The sequence below is a fragment of the Seriola dumerili genome, unplaced genomic scaffold, assembly GCF_002260705.1.
Source record: "Seriola dumerili isolate Sdu_G_001 unplaced genomic scaffold, Sdu_1.0 BDQW01000043.1, whole genome shotgun sequence".
Taxonomy (NCBI): Eukaryota; Metazoa; Chordata; class Actinopteri; order Carangiformes; family Carangidae; genus Seriola; species Seriola dumerili.
In genome coordinates, this window is record NW_019174298.1 from 3,591,326 (window position 1) to 3,614,093 (window position 22,768).

The 22,768-nt window shown below is 39.4% G+C and overlaps 1 protein-coding gene across 1 annotated transcript; it reads left to right on the top strand.

Annotated features, from left to right (window-relative positions):
• Positions 1 to 967: 967 nt before the first annotated feature.
• On the top strand, positions 968 to 21,182 carry slc9a8 (solute carrier family 9 member A8). The gene is made up of 16 exons (XM_022739251.1): positions 968 to 1,494; positions 2,468 to 2,649; positions 3,953 to 4,033; positions 4,941 to 4,999; positions 10,366 to 10,449; positions 10,921 to 11,022; positions 11,241 to 11,275; positions 11,966 to 12,109; positions 14,012 to 14,153; positions 14,373 to 14,478; positions 14,596 to 14,712; positions 14,803 to 14,885; positions 14,983 to 15,094; positions 16,602 to 16,822; positions 17,897 to 18,043; positions 19,719 to 21,182. Exons 1-16 carry the CDS (start codon positions 1,187 to 1,189, stop codon positions 19,830 to 19,832), a joined length of 2,037 nt encoding a protein of 678 aa, XP_022594972.1. The 5' UTR covers positions 968 to 1,186; the 3' UTR covers positions 19,833 to 21,182.
• Positions 21,183 to 22,768: the final 1,586 nt, after the last annotated feature.

The window sequence follows — 22,768 nt, forward strand, 5'->3', positions numbered from 1 at the left end:
AGTGCAATCTCAGCTACCCATAGCTAATTAACTAAGGTGCAAGTAGCCTGACCTGTTTCAGTTTGGATGCTCCAAAATTTTATAAGATAACTAATAACTTATAATTTAGTAATTCTAATAAAATTAAGGTTTTACAATTTTATAGCTGTTTGGCTAAGAAGCCTTTTTTGAGATTTTTTTTTCTCAACCTCACAGTTCCTATAGTTACTGCTGTATCACAGGGTCTAACTTATGATTAATCAAAGCAATGATTCAATTGCCAGCTCATTTATCTTCAATTTTGCAATGAAACTAAATTTAGGCTTAGGCCTACATTCCATGGGGTAATAATGTTCAGTTTGAATTTTGAAACTTTCATTTATTTATTCATTTATCCATTTATTTAAAGTATCGTGTTATGGGTGGTTCTACTATTTTGCCAACCCCAAGTATATCAATAAAGGTTACAACTCAACTACAGCCTACAAAATGGCAGTAAAGTTGAATTAAGCTAAAAACTATAAAACAGTTTCAATAATAACAGAACACTTGTTTGGATTACTGTATATTTTATTGCAGGGCTGTTGTCTTAGATTGCATTAGTTTTAAGTGAATCTAATATTTTGTACAATATTTAGCTACCAAACACAAGTGTAGGCCTATGATTTTGAGTGATATCTTGCAGTATAGCCTACTCATGAATGCATGTCTTCATAAGGGTGAAGATGTAGCATATACACACTTTTACATATTCCCACAAATATTTCTGTTTATTAATTTTCATTAATTTGATTTATAAATATTCAATATATTTCTCAATTGGCGTCCAACAAATATGACTCATTACAAGGTGGCAGGTGTTAATTGTGTTTCATACATCTGCAGGTAGCCTACTGGCAGTGGTTGCACCTTAAATAAAACTACAATATCCATGAAACAGCAGGCGGACGGCTGACGCTACACTACAATGACTCATGGGAAAAAGAGTATAAGATTTGCGGTTTGCATCGACATTTGATTTGAACCGTCGAAAGTGAAACTTTATCCACCGTGACAAAAACAAGCACGTGTAATTGGACAACAGCAGCTGTATCAAACGGCATCTCTTTGTTTCGTTGCCATTCTTGAATGCCGTTCATGCAACGTAAAGACTACAACTCCCTGCTTAAGGTTCACCAGGAAATGGAGTCATGATGTCAACAGATACATGGAGCTGTCGACATGGAACTGCCTGTTCTTTTTAATACAAAACGCTTCTTTTGGGTCTAAACTGACTAGTTTGAGAATGAGAGGCGTTGGACATAAAGTTGTGTTGCTGTCCGTTTTGTTGTTATTCGTAAATCCATGCGTGCTAGAACGAGTTGAGAGAGAAAAGTCGTTGGACTTGACTGAGAGAGATGACGACGGAGGAAAGGTGAAAAGGGATCCAGTTGAAAACCACCAAACATTGATAATAAAGGAAAAAGAACATGGACACGGTTCAAACGTCCCACAGAAGGGTGGACAGTCTGTCAGGTCTGAGACAATAATTACTGAATTCAATATTCTATCTTTGGGATAGCTTGGCCCAATATAGCTAGTTAGCTGTAGCTCCATTTGTGAAGCTACAAAACAGGTTTCGTGTGCTGCATCACGTAATAACAGTTGACAGTCCTCACAGATATTTATTTGATACAGCTATATAAGCAGTGTACGTATTTGTTTTAACCCCTGTAACAGCGCAAACTTTTATACCAGCTTGAATAGTATCTAACAGCACAGTTAGTCCACCTCATGCAAATATGAATAACACACACCAACAAATGAGATACCCAGTAATGGAAATTAAATACTCATATACACACAGCCTCGCAAGTTTAATATACACATTTATACACACATAGCTCAAGCAAAACAAAACCTAGACATGTATCTGTTTATGTCAGTTAAAATACAATGTATGTGTGAGTCAGACCATGAATACTCCACAGAAAAGATGAAAATTTTTTGCATCACAAGTTATTTCTCTCCTTCTTGTCTATGCTGGTGAAATATATTCAGTTTTACCTAACCTAATAACAACCTCAGCAGCATTACTTAAATGGGAAACAACTCAAAGGCAGTACTGAAAGTGTCAAAGGTGTCAATATGTGAGCTGATTGAAAAACACTGTCGAGGACCATCTTGACCTAACTGCTTTTACCACCTCTAAATGTATGCACACTTTTCCAAGCGCCCTTCATTTGAGTCCCAATAGTATAGTGGTTTTAACCATTAATGATTAAAATTGAATTAAGTTGTTGTAACATCCAAAAGTGACTACTTTGCATAAATTATACCTTTAAAAGTAACACAGTGTAAAGTCTGTAATTTGCAATGTATAGTGAGTCCAGAGCTTTATCTATCTATCTATCTATCTATCTATCTATCTATCTATCTATCTATCTATCTATCTATCTATGTAATGTTTCACACCAACATGCTTTTGCTCCTGACTGTCACCTTGCAGCAAGTCCAATGACACTGATAACTACAGCAATGAGACCCTCCACTCTACAACACCTGCTGTCAAGCCAACGACCCCAGCACCCCCAACCCCGAAGCCCATTCTCCCTGTGCAGACAGGGGTCAAGGCCCAAGAAGAAGAGCAGTCCAGCGGGTTGACCATATTTTTCAGCCTGCTGGTTATTGGTAGGTAGCCTCACTGTTACTGCGTTGCTGAACAGCTGCTAGACGCTGACATTTCTTTTTCTTCTTTTTTTTATGTCTATGTTTCAATCTGTTACTGCCAACATAAATGTGGTTCATGCAAAATGCATAGCTTAGACCTCCTACAGCTAATAATAAAGGGCAAATGTACAGCCACTTGAGTGTTTCATTAAATCAAATGTGTGGATGGTGATTCAGGATGGAGGAAGTGGATAAAGGAAAGGATGTGGTTACACATTAATATGAGTAAGGTCATGAAATGCTTCTCCAGGCACACAAAGTGCCCATTATGCACTTTAGTTCACTGCAGTTTAAGTCACATGCTTACCACTGTAAGGGTTTAGAGCAAGGAAATGGCATAAATCATGCATAAGGTTACCAATTAAACCCATTCACTTTGTAGATGCCTAAAAATGTTATTTTGTCTTGAACAAAATTTTTCATCGTGAAAAACATTTGATTGGTTTCGAGAGGCACAACATGCAGGAAATCATAGGCATTTGTTTAGGGAAGTAAATACCAACTCATAAGTGGTTTGACTGAGATAGTACAGGTCATTGATGAGAAACCGCCTCAGAGTACAATCTAGAAAGAACACGTTAGTCCTAAATAGCACTTCCTGTAAACCATAATAACATGATGTTCCATTCCCCTCCATGAGTGTGCATGCTTTAAATAGGCCTGAATGTAACATCTCCCTTATGACAACACAGTCCAGCTTTGATGAACCGACCTCTTCTAGCTTCAGTGTTGCATACACGTTTTCACGATTATCTCATTTGCTGCACTGCATTTTCACCAAATGTATGAATTGCCGTTTATTTTACTTCATTGTGGCCTTGGGGTTTGTCATCATAATTATGCTAATATGCGTAAGCACTGATTTAGCACATTGATATACATGGTTGCCTATGGTACTTTCACAAGCTAATTTTATGTTTTAATTTGGGGCAATTATCTTTTCATTGTACAGTCACAGAACTATAATTTGTATGTCAAGCAACTGCTTTGTAGCCATATTCATGTCAAGCAAGTGTATTTGAATTAATTTGCAGAAAATATTTTTTATAGTTAGACTAATTTGATGATATGTTTGTCTTAGACATCTCTGGCCTGTCTGCGGTAGGTTGTTTGAAGGAAAGCAGCCAGAGAAAAGATCTTAACTCAATATGATGTGGGGGCTATTTTTGGGCTGATGTGAGTTGGTGTGACATGGTGGTCCAGACGTGGACGTATTTGTCCTAAATATTCACTCAGTGGTTTTTGCTCTTCCCACCGACACCAGGTATCTGCATCATATTGGTGCACTTGCTCATCAAGTTCAAGCTGCATTTTCTTCCAGAGAGTGTGGCTGTCGTGTCCCTTGGTGAGTACTTCTTATGTAACATGTTGATCTGCCTGCACAGGCAGAATCAAATGTATACTTTTTCAGTATTGAACAGCTCTCTAGGAAACCCTTATTTTCTTTTATTATTTTTTCTTGGGGGGGTTGGGAGGGTTGGGCGGTGTTGGGAAAGGGACATTTTCCGGAGATACAGTTTTGCTGATTGAGTGAGGTCACCTCAGGTTAATTCTACTTCCTCTAAATCCCCCCATTGTCTTCCTCTTAACATGTTTGCACAGTTACACTCGCTCAAATTCAGCGACACACATCTGTCTTGACCCTGGGGGCCTTTTCCTCTTTTGTGCCCTGCATGCTACATATGCGACGGAGCTCCTATCAGTGATTGGAGCGTGGGGCTCTGCTGAAGAGAGATAACACTCTGCTTACAAATCAAGAAGGACGGCTTTTCCTTCCTCATCACTTCCTCTCTCTCATCCAGTCATTGTCAGTGTCTTCCTCTGCGCTATCCCATTCCATTGCCTGTATATTTGGGTCTTACACAGTGCTTTGACGCTTATACTCTTTACTGCTCTACTCGTTTCTTTTTCCATCTTATCTCTCTCTTTCTCTCTGCCCTTTACAAATCTTTGTGTTTTCCTCGCCTGTTTAATTAATGTTCTGCGGGGCTGTGTAACAAGAGAGCTGAAGGCCCAAGGGGACTTTCTCAAAGACAAAAACTAAGACTGTAGCCCTTTTAGATTCTTTGTATCTAATTTATCCCTGAACCATGGTGGACATTTGCTAGACATCCATTTGTTTTAACCACTAAATTAGCACTTTGCCTCAGGTTTTCACCCCATCTGTGTTCTGATTGTATTGAAATGTTCATATGAAGTAGTAAAATATTTAAACAGTGGTATTGTTTTTCCTGTATCCTTGCTCTTTCTAGGGATTCTAATGGGAGGCTTTATCAAGATTATTGAGTTCCAGGAACTAGCCAACTGGAAGGTATGGTGTTTGATTGTTCGCACACGGCTCCACAACTCTCTTTCTTGTATTCACACCGTACTGGCTGCGATAATTGTTCATAGACATAATTAGCAATTAATGGTGTTTAGTTTGGTTTGATTATGATTGAAGAAAAACAAACACATTCCTCTACACACAAAACATGAACAGCATGCACACACCTATGCAGGTTTATTCTGTGTAGATATTGTATCTTATTCAGTGTAAACCTTTGAATTATAAGACAAAGTTTCAAATCCATCAACAAAAGAATTATACTCACTGCATTCTTGATATTAAATTTATGCTAAGGGTCATGGGAAATGTCACCACAGCTCAAGTGTTGGCTTATTGAAAACATGCTTTTTCTAGTTCTTGTATGATGCAGTTTATCCCACAGCAAAATTCCCGGGAACCCCCCACTCACCCCACCCCAACCCAGTAAACATCTGTCGTCGTTTTTATCTCTCTTTCCATGCCCGTCTTTTTCCTCAGTCATTAATTTCCTGGTCGCTGTTTTTGCTACAAATCTCATCTCTCTATCTCCACTCTGTTACCTAGCCATACTGACACACACTATTCTTTGCTTGGTGTCTTTCCCTCGGTGTCCCTGCGAGCCCTCCTTTTTTTTCCCCTGGATCTCAGCCTTTAATTAACATTCCTTGTTCTCTGCCAGTGAGAGAGGGAACAAATGAACAAGGGAGGTAGAAAGAGAGAGATGTAGAGTGAGGGGGAGGGAGGAAAAGGGGACAGGTTGTGTCAGTGTTTCTTTCACACAGGGGCCCATTGTTTTTTAGCCTGGGGGCTCCAGGGTGTTGCTGAGTCATTGGCACTAGTAACCAGAGCCCCCCGAGCCCCTTTCCCCCATTTGCCCCGATCATGTGAATCTTTAGCCTGCTATATCCGTGTTTGTGTTTAACTTACAGCAAGCAGACGAGCTCACCTGTCCACATACTGTAGGCGGTGGCGTCATGATCAATTGTCTCTAACCAGCTTCATAAAAACTGCCTGAGTAGAGTGTAATGAAGTCACACACTGATATGGAGAAGCTTCTTTGCAGGAGCGTGGATATGCGTGTTTAATAGGCCGGTGGAGACTTCAAAAGACCCAGGCCATGATGCAAATCCATTATGTCTGACCTATTTGTTTTTCAGAGAGCCCCTAAGAGCAGGGTGCACCATGTAACCTGTTCAGTGAGTAACACAGCCAGTGGCAAAACTGTGATTCTGTCACCATCACTTTTTTCAACTGCAACTCTTTTGAAATTGTGCATACAGTGCACTTACTTAAAGGTCCATGTTTTACCATCACAGTTAATGGAAGGCATCTGTCCTCCCTGATCAACCGCTGTCACAGTTGGTCTCCTTCTTTTCAATCACAAGTTCATTTTGCAGGTTTAAACCGGATGCTTGTAGCTACCAATGTTTATGGCTTGTGTCTTCTTCTGCAGCTAGCATGTTTCTGACACCGGCACACTTGGCTAATCTAGCAAGCCTCCAGGAATGCCTTCCAAACCACCGAGGGTGCGCAAACCCCTCAGGCAGCCGCATCCTGTCATCTCTGTCTTTGCCCTCGCCTTTCACCAACAATCTGCTTTCTTGGCTTTTTCCTACCAACCTCTCTATTTCCAGTCCTCTCTCTGCACTCCTGCATATGAAGAGAAGCTTTTCCCTTATGTGCTTTTCTGGTACTATTCACTGCTTTTCCTTTTCTCTCATTTGCCCATCTCTCCCCTGTGCTCTGACACAGATTGAAGAAGAAATAGCATGCTGGTACGAAGCAACACGCTAGCAGCACTTTGTCTCTTAGGCAAAGCACAGAGAGAGATGCATAGGTGAATGTATTTCCATCTACAGTGTACTTCAGATAATAATTTAGTTTTCTTTCTGTTTTAGCATTCTAGCATGCACTGTATAATCTGGGCTCATCATTTCTCCTCAGTGACTGCAGTGGTGTGTTTTAAGCCCCAAAGGGCAGCACATACTTTTAATAGATCTCTCCCACGCCGCAGAGAGAGAGAGACACACAAGGAGAGCAGTTTTAATTGTGGTTTCAGGGGCCTTTTTCCCATGTGGTGATGTCACAGTGTGTCAAAGCCGAGCCTCCAGGGAGCCTGTACTCTGAACGAAGGTCTCTCCATCGTTCCCGCTCATATTTTTCTGTTATCTCTCGACCCTCTTTTAACTGTGTTCCCTTCATCTTTGGCATTCATCTTTTCTCATTTAGTTCAAGCTCTGTCTCAGCACTTCCCTAGAGTATGCCCATCCTCTGCTCTCTGGATTTATCCATTTCATCTTTCCTTCTTTTACAACACATATTTCTCTGCTGTCTTTCAATATCAGTGCTCCTGATATTACCCCTCTCATTACCCCTTGTCATTCCACAACCTTTCATCGTGGTTTCAGGTTTAGTCAATCGACACAGCATTAATAATCAACAATTTTGATGATTGGTCAGTTGTTTAAGTTTTTTATCAAGCAAATATAGAAACATTTGCTGGTTCAAGCCTCTCAAATTTGATGATTTGCTGTTTTCCTTTGTTTTATATCATTGTAAAAATTATATCTTCAGGTTTTGGACTGTTTGTCTAAAGCAACAACCAATTTGAAGATGTCACCTTAGGCTCTGAGTAATTGTAATGTGCATTTTTTAAAATTCAGTCTGACATTTTGTTAAATAATCAGTCACTTAATCGAATAAGTAATTGACAGGTTAATGATTTTAACTCTTAATTGCAGCCCTACTAAAATCAGTCTCTTAGACAAATTCTCAGAAGTACTTGCTTGTTGAAGTGTATTTATTCAAATCTGTGTAGATGCGTGTATGCAGAGTCTGTGTGTGCTTGTTCAGTGAATTCTTATATGTGGCAGTGAACAGTATGTATACATGCATGTACTGCAAGTACTGCTGTAGATGTCAGATTGTAGCGCATGCCTGGCATACCTTCTTCTGTGTCAGGTGTTAATATTCATTCCTGACCTTTCACCTAACCTGAAGGGTAGAGTTCTGCTGGAGATAAATGTCAAGAAAAGGTGTTAACCTGAGAACATTCCTTGCTGGCCTACTTTTCCTGATATTTAAATGCATAATGAGACAAAGTAAGCAGGAGCCTAGCTTTGTTTTACTCTAGCATACATCCTCTATAGGCTATCCTCTATGCCTGACCCATTTTAAAGAGCTTGTCTCTGGTATAGTGTAGGTTGGTGTCATCCAAATTTATAAGTGGAGCCAAAGCCATTTTGACAGGCAAAAGTCAGTGCACTGCATGGTCTTTAATTAAACAATGTGCTGGGGTATTGTCTCCTCTCATTTGCCAGTCACTTCATGGTCTTATGGGTCTTTTTGGGCCTTGAATAATTGGTTAGATGGGAAGAAATAGATTAGAAATTCAGAAGATTAGATTAAGAAGCTAATCATATAATTTTTCATATCCTTTTTGTACTTTTCATTGCATTTGATTCATTCAAATTTTAGTAATTTATATCAAATAATAGATAATTATAGATTAAAACTGTGGTTGTCAGAAGAGAGTGAATCACATTATCATCCGTGTCACAGCAGTTACTCTTTGTTAAGGTATAGCAAATCGTTCCTCAGAAATTTTTACAACACTTGTTGCAGAAGCGGATCGTTTTTAGGGAACACACGTCAAATGTGGAAGTGATTGTCTGCAGTTCTGCTACTGTCGCTGTTGCGATTGAGAGTCAGGCTCTACCAACTGTCAAAACCGGCTCCCATAATACAATGAGAGAGATTGTTGACTGGGTAGAGTAAATATGGGCCTGCTGTATTCCATCTTTCTGACAGACACAACTGTAATGTCCACCACAGTCCAGAAATAGATCTTCCCTATTAACACTCACTAATGGATACAGTATATTGACTTTTTCATTATTAACACAGATTATGCACAGCACACATACACAAACATGCACACTCCCATATTGGCTTTTACAAGAACACATGGTGCATCATGCACAGACACATTGGCAGCCAGAGCGTAATGCACAGGCACATGATGCCTACGCCTGATCTGGGAGGCTGGCCCATTTAGCTGAGAAGCAACAATGATTTCATTATATTGCTGAAATAATCAGAGAGCTCAGATCGCCGGGATACTTTGTATGTGTGTTTGCATGCGTGTGTTTGAGAGAGACTGAGAGATAAGAAAGGCTTTTGTAGGTATTCACACCCTTTTTACAGTATGTGTGAGAGAGCCTGTCAGTATCTGTGTTAAAGTGCATACATGAATTGGCTGGCAGGCAAGCACCTGACAAACACCTTGTGTGTGTGTGTGTGTGTGTGTGTGTGTGTGTGCGTGCGTGCGTGCGTGCGTGCGTGCGTGCGTGCGTGCGTGCGTGCGTGTGTGTGTGTGTAGGTTCGTTGTTGTTTGTCATCCTGGAGTCAACATCCAAATTTGTTTTGTCAGATTAAGGGCTGCTACTAACAGCTCCGGCATGGCCTCCCTCGTCACCCTTTCCCCTCTTCCATGACTAAGTATAAAGTCAGCTGATGATCACTGAACCGACTTTCATCAGTCAGACGAATAGTAACAAGTATTTGTTGAGGACTACATAATAACCACAAGCACATGTTTTTTTTTTCATTCAGTGACAAACACATAATTTGCTCATATACGATGCTGATAAGCATTAGGATTTGTGTTTGGATTAAAGACCACTGTAGGCTTCAAGATGACAAGGCCTGAATGAATGTGTAACAACTCAGTCCAAGTAATTTGTTAAATGAATAATGTTTCCTGTTCACTGTATTGAGTAGACTCTATTCCTCTTCAAAATGTTCTGATTTGTAATTTATTATGCCTCTGCACTGGCAACAGCCTTGGCCGGAGGCAATATGTTTCTGTAGGGTCTGTCTGAATTTAATTATATTTATTTTATTTTATCTAACTCAATTTAATTTGATGGAGTAAATTCATTCAATTTTTAGTCAGTTTAATTTATTGTTTTATTAGTTTTACTCAACTTAATTGAACCTAGCAAATTTGATGTAAGTTAATTCAATTTAATTGAATTTAGTCTATTTAATGACATTAATTTCAATCTATTTCAGTAAGTCAATTTAATGAAATTTAATTAATTAACTCAGTTTAATTGAATTTAGTCAACTTAATTAAATTATTTCATTTTGATTGTGTAAACCTAACTCCAGGTATTAATTCTTGTTCAATGTAAAAGGATTTCTTATTCTACTCCCAGCTTCACACCAGTACGTTTTCCCTCTTGTTAGTATCAACCAGCATGCAGCTCAAAGCTGAGGTTAGAGTCACTAGTCTGTCACATGACAACTGCTGCTTTTGTACTATTAAAATGTAGACTGTGTGTAACTTTGTCCTTCTCTAAAAGGAGGAGGAAATGTTCCGCCCAAATATGTTCTTCCTGTTGCTCCTGCCGCCCATCATCTTTGAATCTGGATATTCTTTACATAAGGTATGGCAGAATGTGTGCATGAAGCAGCATTTACACAGCATAACACCTTCAGCTGAAAGACAATGCTAGGCACATTATGAATGTGATGTACTCAAAAGTACTCATTTAAACATAGCATTTAGGCATATAAATCAGTTTTCCACATGTGCACAAAAAGAACAAAAGAAACAATTAAAGTCACCAAAAGAAAAGAAGAATGCCAGAACCTGGCTTGTAACATTTTATTTTTATTTTTTACAGTCTGGATTGTCTTGTTTTCCCTCTCTATTCACTGATATCTCAGACAGGTCTAAAAGGCAACAGTCCTTTCCAGATGCATTATGTTTCATTACTTGCAGTGTAATTATAGGCCAAACTATTTTCTCTGTACTGTTACTGTGTCCTACTCTTCATTTTAATACTGGCTGCATGTTGTATAATTCATGTTACTAAGCCTATGAATACTGAAGGTATGTGTCCATGTATGTTCAGGGGAACTTCTTCCAGAACATCGGCTCCATTACCCTCTTTGCTGTTATTGGCACAGCTATCTCTGCCTTCATAGTTGGAGGGGGTATCTATTTCCTTGGGCAGGTAAGAATTTTAGCAGTATCTGTTAACAACTCTGGCGCTGCCAGGGCCTGTTCAGATAAACTTTTGTGAACTTGTGTTTTGATTGAATATTTTCAGACTTTCCTGGTTTAATCACACAATATGAGATTTATTGAAATGTGTAGCCATTAATACATCCTTTGTTAATTAGAATCCTCTAAGAGTTGCAACAAGAGTTACACTTTGTTTTTTTTTCTCAGGCTGATGTGATCTATAAGATGAGTATGACTGATAGGTGAGTGTTTGTTTTCTATACTAACTAACATTAATATGTTTCTTACATCCCTGTATAAGAATAACCGGATATCTCCAAACCCCTAGGGATTTAACTTTTGTACTGGTAAGCTTTTTTTAAAAAAAATATTTGTGTCGAAAATGACTTAAAGGGGAATTGGATAGTTGTGTTCAAAAGTAATATCAACCAATGACATCTTCAGTGTGCTGTAAAGTTTGATAGAGCAAAACTCAAGCTTAAGAGTCAATTAGCAAGTTCCAGACAATAGGATAATGGCTGCTAGAGACACAGTGACTGACACATAAAAAGCATGCTACTCCACACCCATGAGTTTTTGTGTACTCGTGTAAGTGTGTGTACTTGTTGGTGCTCACTGCTCAGTGTCATTGTGTTTCATGCATTCAAGCAGGGCTTTTGCTTATTCATTTCCTTCATCTATAAGAATGTGTTTTCAGTCATGTATGTCTGTGTTGCAGAAACTTCTTAGACAGGGAAGAGTATGCACCAAATTCTTACAACAACTCAAAGCCTATTTGTGTGACCTTATCTACTGAATATGATCGGGGCACATTCCCTTTCTCCATTGGCTATGTTAATGTTTCGTCCCTGCCCATATGTGTTTGTATATACATGCCTGTAAAAGTGTCTTTCATCAGTATTAAACTCATTGTCTCTCCTGCCATGCTGTAGCTTTGCCTTTGGCTCGCTGATCTCAGCTGTGGATCCTGTAGCTACCATCGCCATCTTTAACGCCCTCAACGTGGACCCGGTCCTCAACATGCTGGTGTTTGGTGAAAGTATCCTCAATGACGCTGTCTCCATTGTCCTCACTAAGTAAGAATCTTGATCTGCTCGCTCATGGCTTGTTTAGTCAACAGAATACATATAGGCTTATTTACATTTGTAAATGCGTGATCTTCACACAGCTCCACATAGGGCAAGGTGTGGCTATATATTAGCAACACAAGACAATAAGCAGTGAAACTAAACCTACAAGAACAAAGTCCTACATCAACAGCTGTTATCAAAGTGCTGCACAACAAACAATAGTGAATACAAATTACAATAACAATGTGTTAGCTTACTCCAAGTTAGTCAGGCTAATGCACATTCAACATACGGTGACCACCAATGTGTTTGGACAACTGTATTACAATTACAACTCATTTTAGCTTTCTATAACTCACAGCTACCCAACAGAGTCTGTCCGAATGACTTGTAGACAAGATTTAGTATTTTTATTTTATTATCTGCTGCTGTGAGCACATATATTCTCATATAGGGTGCAATTATTTACCCCAGAGCAGTAAACATCACATACAAACAGTGACACTCAGCAATGTAAATGTTGTTCCTGGAGGATGTTCATGGCATCTGTGTCATATCAGAAAATCTGCTTTATGGCAATGATGCTAAATAAACAGTCCCTTTGACGCTTTTATCTTTATCTGTCAGGAAACCTGCTATAGATTTTAGTAACAGCCTATTTGGAGTGTTGCTAAGTGTTAACAATGCTGGGTTGTATCTACAGACTGTTTTCTTCACACCCCTTGAAACAAAATCTTGACAGACAAGTTTGATGGAACCAGACAGTTGGCAGGAATGCCTTGTTTGTACGCATCACTGTCATCTTATCTGCTGTCTCTGTACTCACTTCATTGCTGCTTTATCTCTCCTACTCACAACCAGCTAAATGTGCAAAATGTTCTCAAGTGTCTGCATGCCCCTGTAGAGTAAATGAATGCATGAATAATAGATAGGCCGAACAACCCTGGCAATTTGCTTGTTGTTAGCACTTCACAGACTGGCTTTCTTAGAAAGCTACTTTACAGTTTGGCCCAGTCTTTCATTGCAGCCACACAGTTAATGCCTTTGCCTGGAAGCTTGTTAATAAGCACTGAAATCAGATTATTTGTCATATTATCATTATTATGATTGATTATGATGATTAGTTACTCTGTGCTGTCTGTCTATTTGTCTGAATAACTGGCAATTATAAAAAGGATTTAAATGAATAATTAATAGATTTTCTCTGTTCCTACAACTATAAAACATCAAAAAATGTTATTTGTTGGGATACAGATATGATGATAAATCCTTTTCACACAACTACATTAAAGTCCAAAGAATAAACAAAGTGGGAGAGTTTGGTAGCTCACCACTTATTTGCTGCAAACGATGTCACAGATGTTACAAAGGAAATGCTTGAGCATTACTGTGCCATTATAGTTTATGTTTGTTTTATAGGTTTGGTGCTTTACAGCTCCAGATGTGCTTAAAAGTAATGCTACTCTTCAAGATGTGATAAAATGTACATTTAACATTCAATGGCAATGGCTAGGATCCAAATGTGTTCTCTGTGTGGCACAATTTCATAAAAAGTCCCTTCAAATTACATTCCTGTGAAGTCATTGGGGTGATACGATACAGCCAACTTCTGTTTAGCCAACAGGATTTTGATGGGATTACAAACTCTGCATACACTCTAATCCACTCACACACGCACGCACGCACGCACGCACGCACGCACGCACGCACGCACGCACGCACGCACGCACACACAGTCCCTCTCTCTCTCTCTCTCTCTCTCTCTCTCTCTCTCAAACTGTGTGAGTTTGTAGGTTTCAGTGGTGGAGTGTTTCTGCCCTCTAGGGTCAGATAGCGGTACAACAACAAAGAATGTGGCTTCATTTGTCATTTTTCTCTCTTTTTTTTCTTTTTTCTTTTGTCTTTCAGCACAGCCGAGGGTTTCTTTTCCCGCTCAGACAACTCCATGGTAACGGGCTGGGAGACTTTTTTGCAAGCGTTGAGTTATTTTCTTAAAATGTTTTTTGGATCTGCTGCCCTGGGAACCCTCACTGGACTCATCTCAGCACTTGTATCCAGACTTGTGTGTGTGTGTCTGTGTGTGTGTGTGTGTGTGTGTGTGTGTGTGTGTGTGTGTGTCTGTCTGTCTGTGTGTCTGTGTGTCTGTGTGTGTGTCTGTGTGTGTGTGTGTGTGTGTGTGTGTCTGTGTGTGTGTGTGTGTGTGTACTTGATATTCCTGTTTGTCTATTTTTCATCCGATGTTATTTAATTTCCCTAACTCTGTGACCAGTTTTTAAAGCACTTTGACCTGAGGAAGACTCCCTCCCTGGAGTTTGGTATGATGATAATCTTTGCATACCTACCCTATGGCCTGGCAGAGGGCATCAAACTGTCTGGTGGGTGCATGCATACACAGGCACATACTTACATACACTACACATCTCAAAGAGGAGTTTTGTACGTCTGACTATTATGACTATTTAAAAAAAACCATGCTTTCTCTCTACCTACAGGAATTATGTCTATCCTGTTTGCGGGAATTGTGATGTCTCACTACACCCATCACAACTTGTCTCCTGTCACCCAGATCCTCATGCAGCAGACACTGCGCACAGTGGCCTTCATGTGTGGTCAGTGAGTTACTTCTTATTCTCCCAAGCTCCCCTTTGTTTTTATTTTACAATAAGTTCTCAACACAATTTTTCAACTTCTCTTTTCAGAGACATGTGTGTTTGCCTTCCTCGGTCTCTCCATCTTCAGCTTCCCTCATAACTTTGAAATATCCTTTGTCATCTGGTGCATAGTAAGTGCTCTTACATTTAAAAAATAAAATCTTATCTGAATGGTGTTTCAGCTTGTTCCCTCGATTGTCAGTGTTACAGCTGTGACTCTCTCGGCAGGTCCTGGTTCTTCTGGGCCGAGCGGTCAACATCTTCCCTCTGTCATTCCTGCTGAACTTTTTCAGAGACCACAAGATCACACCCAAAATGATGTTCATCATGTGGTTTAGTGGTGAGATGATGCAACAAACTGTTTGATCAGTATATTACAAAAATGGCTCTTTTTTAGTGCTTAAGCTGTGGCCATTGCCCAAACAAAGTGTGGCTGTGAAAATGAAAGTATTAACAGCTGGGGATGAAACAAGTCTGAGTCCATCGACAGAAAATTAAGCTGCAGCCGTTGGGGTCATCAGTTCATTGTTTTATCCTTTTTTTAAGCATCGGGTTTTGGACTTTTAGTTAGACAAAACAATTCAAAGATGTCACTTTGGCTTGGCCGTGATGGGCACTCTTTTTATAGAGCAAGAAAATAATCAGCAGAGTAATGGATAACGAAAATAATTGTTGGAGCCTGAGTCACAACTAGGGAAAACAGATATAGGGCTTCAGTAGCAGGCTGTGAGGTGTTTGGGGCTTGCTCTAACAGAACCCCCGAAAGCTGCCACACTAACAGTGAGTTTTGAAGATATTCTCATTCAAGGTTTGTTTTGATAAAAACTCTCTGTAGGTAGTTAGCTTAGCAATTAACAACAGACAGGTAAGCAGACAATCTTGGGCATGCTCCATCTCTCTGTCCAGCAGCAGCTCAACATAAATTGTCCCACAACATTGCCGCATACAGTCGGGTCCAAAAGTCTGGTCACAGACCTAGCACTACAAAATGTCTCAGAGTTCATGAATAAGCCCCACCCACCACCAGCCACACAAAAAACATAAAAGGAAAGTGATAATGTGAGCCGACTACTCAACCGAGAAAATGCTGCTTGTAAGAGTAGTTTCAATAAGAGAAGGATCTCTTCCAACTCTGACCATTTGCATATTATTCCAATAAGTGTATTTTTGATCATTCAATTCAATTTGCTTTGTTTCACAAGGAAATACACTCAAATACTGATTTACATTTATAACTGGAATGATTAGTTGACAAAAAATGAATCAGATAGAGATAGATAGATACTTCATTATTTATTATATTTTATCTGAGAGAAATCCAGGTATCCAGTAGCTTACATGCCATATATAAAAACCACCACCCACCATATAGTAGAAACAAAAAATCCTATATAAGAAGGTAAAGAATAGTTTAAAAAAAAAAAAAGGAAAAAGTTAAAAGGCAGAAAAAGATATAAAATAGTAAAACAACACACTACACAGACAGACCTATTGGATAGGCTGCAACTTGCATGAGCACCACTAGAAATAGAATCTGCAACTATTCCAATAACTGATTAATCATTTTAGTAGTTTTTCAACATTCTCAGATTCTACCTTCCCGAATGTGACAACTTTGGGATTTGGGCAGTTGGTCAGATAAAAACAAAGACTAAACAATTAGTCACTTCATAGAATAAATTATCATAGTATTAATTAATAATGAAAATATTTGTTATTTACAGCCCTAATATGTTAGAAACAAACAAATGAAACAGTTAAAACATATCAAGTGTCAGGTTTCAGTTTACATATGTGTTTTTGTGTTGCCCTTTCACAGTCTTGTTCCGCCTTTTTCTATCTGTTAGGTTTGAGAGGAGCTATCCCCTACGCTTTGAGCCTTCATCTCGGCCTGGAGCCCATTGAGAAACGGCAGCTCATCGGCACCACCACCATCATTATCGTACTCTTTACCATCCTCCTCTTGGGAGGCGGGACGATGCCACTCATCCGCATTATGGACATTGAGGAAAGCCAGTCACGGCGTAAGAACAAGAAAGACATCAATCTCAGCAAGACAGAGAAAATGGTAATGGATGAAGCACTTTGATTTCACACACACACACACACACACACACACACACACACACACACACACACACACACACACACACACACACACACACACACACACACACACACAGAGATATATCTTGCCATAGGTCACTTTTGGGGACATTACAGAGACTTAGATTAATTTCCTGGAGACTTACCCTAACCCTAACACAGTCCTTTGCCTTGGTCTAACCTTAACGTTAAGCACTGACCTAGATATCAGCTTTTTCCAAAACAAGACACAGCTTTTGTCCTCTCTCTCACAAGTCATCCCAAGTTAACTGGTCTTTAGTCTGAAAATTTTCCCCAAAAGTAGCATATGACAGAAATATACACAAACACACACATCAACAGATTGTTGGTACTCACTGCGGCGTCCTCTCATCTGCCATCAGACTATTACTGTTCTATTCAGAGGGAAAAAACATCAAAGGGCTGATTGTGGTTCGTGTGAAGGACACTGTATCACTGCCGGGGGGGGGGGGGGGGGGGGGCAGCACTCTCATCACAGAGATGCACAAATAAACCCAAATAAGTAGCGTTAATATCATTTTCCAGACACACCAGAATGCAAGCTATTGTGTGTAAAATTTCACTTGGCTCCGTTGGCTGTAACTCTAGAGAATGGCTCTTTCTTTTTAAGTACATCCTACCATTGAGGTCACTGGCGGTTTGTGGTGGTGCTTGCATGACTTGTGTATATAGTATTTGCATGTTTGATGTCTTCCAAAGCCAAGTGTTACACCCCGGGGTACCAGCAACTAGATCTAGCAAACCATCCATTTTTCCTTACGGCTCTCATGCCCCCTTTGATGTGATTCCCGCTCTTTTGCTCTCTCCACTCTTCCTCTCTCATCCCTCATCCTTCTTTGTGTGATCTCCACTCCACCATCCTCAATGCTGTCCTATTGTTTTTACTTTTCCATGCACACACCCTCCTCTCTTCCATGTCTTTCACCCTCATCTCATTTGTTGGCACGTCTCCTTTCATTTGATTTTATCTATTTATCTGACTCTCTCCCTCCCTCTCCTCTTTCTCTCTCTCCAGGGTAATACCATTGAGTCGGAGCACCTATCAGAACTGACGGAGGAAGAGTACGAGGCTCAGATCTACCAGAGACAAGATCTGAAGGGCTTTATGTGGCTTGATGCTAAGTACCTTAACCCCTTCTTCACTCGCAGGCTTACCCAAGAGGTGAGAAAGAGAGACACACAGGAATCCCCTGAGACGCCTGGAAGGCCACATGATATCGTTCACTATCTCTTAAACATATTTAATTGTTTTGCACTCATATTGGTTTGATGTCCAGTAAATAGAAATGCCTCTCAAAACAACAGCCAATCAGTAAATTCCAATTTGACAAGGCTTGTAATTGTTTTTGTTGAGACTGTAGGAGGTGATTAGCTTGTACCTAATTTTTGAAACCATATGAGGCTGTTCACCAAGTATTCACAGCCCCATTTTAGCTGCTCAAGAACTAAATGACCACACTGAAGTAAAATAGAAGAAAAGTGGCTTCGCTTTGGGCTCGTGCACTATGTATTTAAAGGGGTTTTTGTTTAGAAGCTGAAAATATGGAAGAAGTGAATGGACATTTTTAAAATATTCATCCCTGCTGACTGACCGCTGAGGCGTCTTGAGATTTAACATCTGGAAAAAGCAGGTGTAAAATTTGCGTCACTGTTTCATTGGACACACACGTAGAGAGAAAGACTAGCTAGGTCAAAACATACAGGGAGACAACAACCTACTGCAGCAAATTAAAAGATGCTTAATTAAGGTACTTTACATGAGCTGTCCATTCAGCCACACAAGACAAAACAAATAAACAGCAATGCATCCATTTATTTTTCAAACTGTTTTCTTTTTCCCAAAATGTATTTTTACTGACTTTAATCACCTCATAGCAAGTCCAGTCCAGTGTATGAAGCCTGTTATATCATTATTTAGTAGTCTAATTATGGAAGTTAAAAATGGTTTCGCCAAAAAAAGAATCCTTCATCCCTCATTTACTCACTGATCTTTTTGTTGAGCTCACAACATCAGGCTGTTTAACAAACATTTGCTCACGTGTAGACTTCATTTTGCTGGATGAATACTCACTGGGTGTTCTCTTCAACTAATATTCCAGCAGCAGAAGACTTGTTTTTCGCTTCACTGCTTTCCAGACACGTGTTACACGTGTCAAAATGCCCGGCATCAGATCTCATTTTGCAGCACTTAATGCAAATCAAATTAACTGCAGCTGGGCTCATTTACATCTGGAGTCTTTGTAAGTACCCTCCTAAATTAAAATGTAGCACCGACACAAAACTTTACGCCCCTGATGGTAATTCACTGTAGGCTAAGTTGATTGTTTTGCAAGTTTAGGAAATAATCTCTCACCTCTGTCCATCAGCTCCGCTGAGGAGATTACGTTTTCACCTGTGTCTTGTTTGTCGGTTTGTTTGTTTGTCTGTCAGGAGGATTACACAAAAAGTACTGAGCCAATTTGCACTGTACTTGGTGGAGGGATGGGGCAAGGGCTAGGATAAACCCATTAAATTTTGGGGCAGATCAGACCAGATCCTTTTACTGTGAATTTGTTAGTCTTTTTTTTTCCTCTGAAGTCTGGTGTATATTGTTTGACATTGGCCATGGCAGAGGGCTGTGCTCTCTGAATTCCCTTCTAGTTTCCTATTCTTTAAAAAAAATCACCCGTAACATGGACATGTAACCTGCATGTTCCTACACGGTTACTGAATTTTAAGATGTGTTATTTTGTTTATCCATCTACTCTTGTAGTCTGTGTAGCTGCATGGTCATGTTTATTCTTACAATGTGTGCTGATGTGCCTGTGTGTGTGTGTGTGTGTGTGTGTGTGTGACAGGACCTGTTACATGGCCGGATCCAGATGAAGACCCTGACCAACAAGTGGTATGAAGAAGTTCGCCAGGGACCCTCAGGCTCTGAGGATGATGAAGATGAAGCAGAACTTCTGTGAACTGAGCCAACACTTTCAGTTCATATGAAAACAATGAATGGACATTGTGTGTCCTGGGCAGAGGGAGTGTGTGTGTGTGTGTGTGTGTGCGCGCGCGCACGTGCACGTGTCTGTCTGAGTGCATGTGTGTGAAGACGAGCACTGTTCTCAGTTTCAGTCACATGCACTTCTTGTTTGATCACCTGCCACCAAGTTTATGTGACAAAATAGTTTCCCTCAGTGCCCACTGTGGATTTTCAGCACACAAACTGGGCTGGAATGTGTCAAAATCTTAGTCCCAGTAAAACTGGATTTGAAAATTGTAACACTGGATGAAGCAAAAAAAAAAAAAAAAGAAATCTGTGAAAAAATAAGTTGTTCATATGAAGGCCATGTTATTACAAGCTAAGGAACTGAGACGATATCTTGGTCTGCTCTTGTTCGCTGATCAGTTGAACAGCAGGGAAACCAGAGACACTTTTCCCAGGTGTTTCCTTTATAAAAGTTTAGGTCTGAAGGGAAGTCGGCAGGGAAGCTGCGAGGGATATTTTCAGTGTAAAGCAATACTAGAGCACCTGTTCACTTTTTCTTTTCACTTTTGCATAATTCATTGCTATGTGGCACTATCTTATTTGAGTTGTGCTTGCCATGGGAGGGATACAACATAATCACACTACAGGCTCAGTTTTTAAAGTGAGATTTGTAATAAGCCACAGGTTACTGCTTTGAATAGCTTCCTGTTGGAGCATAATTTAATTCTCTCTGGGTCTCTACGTTTTGTATGCTTCACTGGTTCTGAGTTCATTCATTAAAAAACACACACTGTATACATATGTAATCAAGATAAAACAAAAGAAATGATGCATGAGTCCCCCCACCCCCACCCTCCACCCCACCCTCCCCAGCAACTGTAAGCAACAAAGAGAAATGCAGGAGAGATTTAAAACTAGTCAAACGTGCTGGGTAAAACTAATGATTTTCAAAACATTACACACCTATCTTACAGAAGAATAATTATGCATAATTATGCAAATCAGAAATTGCTTTCATTGTCAAGTATGGTTCCAGTTCGGTTTCCCTAAATTAACTTTTCTCTGTTTATTTTCATTCTCTGGCGAGGTTCCTGCCCCTACACTGTGAATTAAGTAGAACTTGAAATGTTGCTTTTGTGTTTTTCACTGTGGATTTCTAATTCAGATGGGCACCAATGAATGTGTGGGTAACTGGGAATATGGTCTTTTGAATGTTAATGTATTTTTTTCTATTTATTTATAAGATGTGCTGTTTGTGGGATATAAGCTTTTATACAAGCTCTATGAGCACTGCAGAAATATAAACAAAGAATCTATAATAAATCATATTGACATCCTATATGCAGCGTCACATGCTACTTTAATGGGAGATAAACTACACCAGTTTATTGTTGCTAATTTCCACAAATTGGAAAAACTTAGTTCCTATTTTTTGAGATGCCTCTTAAGAAGTGTTGTGAAGTAACGTTTAAAGATTTTTTAAAATGGATTTTTAAAGAGGAACTCAAGGTAAACTTTAAACCAACACAGGCAGCACTAATACATTTTTTGATAAATACACCTAAACTAAATTAGAAGAGTACTGGAATACTGCGTAATGAATAGGAACTAAACAGGTATAGTCAACTTTTTATGAATGTATAGACACTTATTGTAGAGAATGTTAAAGTCTGCCAAACTAAAATTGGACATAGTACATAAAAGAACTTAAGTATGGAGAGAAATGTAAGACATACAAAAAATATATACATTGCAGGTATTTTGTGATATGAATAAAAGCATAGATACTCATGTTTAATTTTTTTTTTTTTTGAAAATCTCCTATGCAATAAGATACGTAACAGAAAAAAATTCAAAGGCCTATGTGAGTTAAAATGAAGGAAAACTCAGTGCCATCTTTACACCATCTTCATGTGGCTTTAATATTGGTGATTTGGTTAGTTAGTTATGTTTTAGTGTGAGCTTCAGTGGAGTTCGCTTTCACTACTCATTTCAAAAAACAGCATGAGATAATTAGTCTGTGAATTGTGAAGTGGGAGGTTATAACGGGGAGCCAGACCAGTCTTCAGAGTAATTTGAATATTTAAAAAGGTTAATGTGTGGTCACGCTGGGGAAAATATCCTGTTACTTACAGGCGAAGTCCTCGTGCCCAACTCAACCTCAGACTGACACACCCTTGAAATGTCTCTGGGGATTTCATCGGGCATTTTGATGAGGAGACGAGCGACAGTGTTAAACTGGGGGAAAGAAATCATCATCACGGTGTGGATGTAATTAATGTTGGCACATTGTAACTCAGGGAAGCGCATGTCGAAGTAAGGTGAGTAGACTCTAATTGCATGCTTTACCACTTCGGAAGGCATGACAACTTTTTTTTTTTTTTAAATGTAAAAATCGGATAAGTGAAAAATGATTTACTGTTTAAACACTGCTTCCACTGTCAGCTGTATCAAGAGAAAGTTTCATGTTGCCACCACTAAGCAGCCCATACTGAAGGGCCATCAGCCTAAAAACAGAGTGCACTGATGAGACTAGATTATATCATTTCAGATTCATTTGTTTGATAATTGTAATTTTAATTACACTTTACAACCAGCAGGGGGATGTAAATCCACAGCATTGCTCCATGAAAAATTCATAATGCCAGATAGCAGTGGATATCTGCTCCATTATTTACTACTCATTACCCAATTATACCTACTAACCCCCCTTCTATATAGTATACTTCTACTGAAACGAGTTGAAATACATGTAAGGGTATACCAGGGGCAAAAGAGTAAATTTGAATTTCCAGTCCCTCTTTGTTTATGATGAACTGACCAGATTCAGCTCAGCCTTCATTCATTTTTTAAAATTTTTTTTACAAATTTATTTTTCCTAAGTTTATACTAAGCTGTGTCACAATCAAACAATACTCATACACC

Excerpts from the sequence above, each read along its gene's own strand:
- slc9a8 (XM_022739251.1), top strand. The coding sequence starts at position 1,187 with ATGGAGCTGTCGACATGGAACTGCCTGTTCTTTTTAATACAAAACGCT. Across the intron at positions 1,495-2,467 it reads AAGGGTGGACAGTCTGTCAG|CAAGTCCAATGACACTGATA; the intron begins GTCTGAGACAAT and ends GTCACCTTGCAG. Across the intron at positions 4,034-4,940 it reads TGTGGCTGTCGTGTCCCTTG|GGATTCTAATGGGAGGCTTT; the intron begins GTGAGTACTTCT and ends TGCTCTTTCTAG.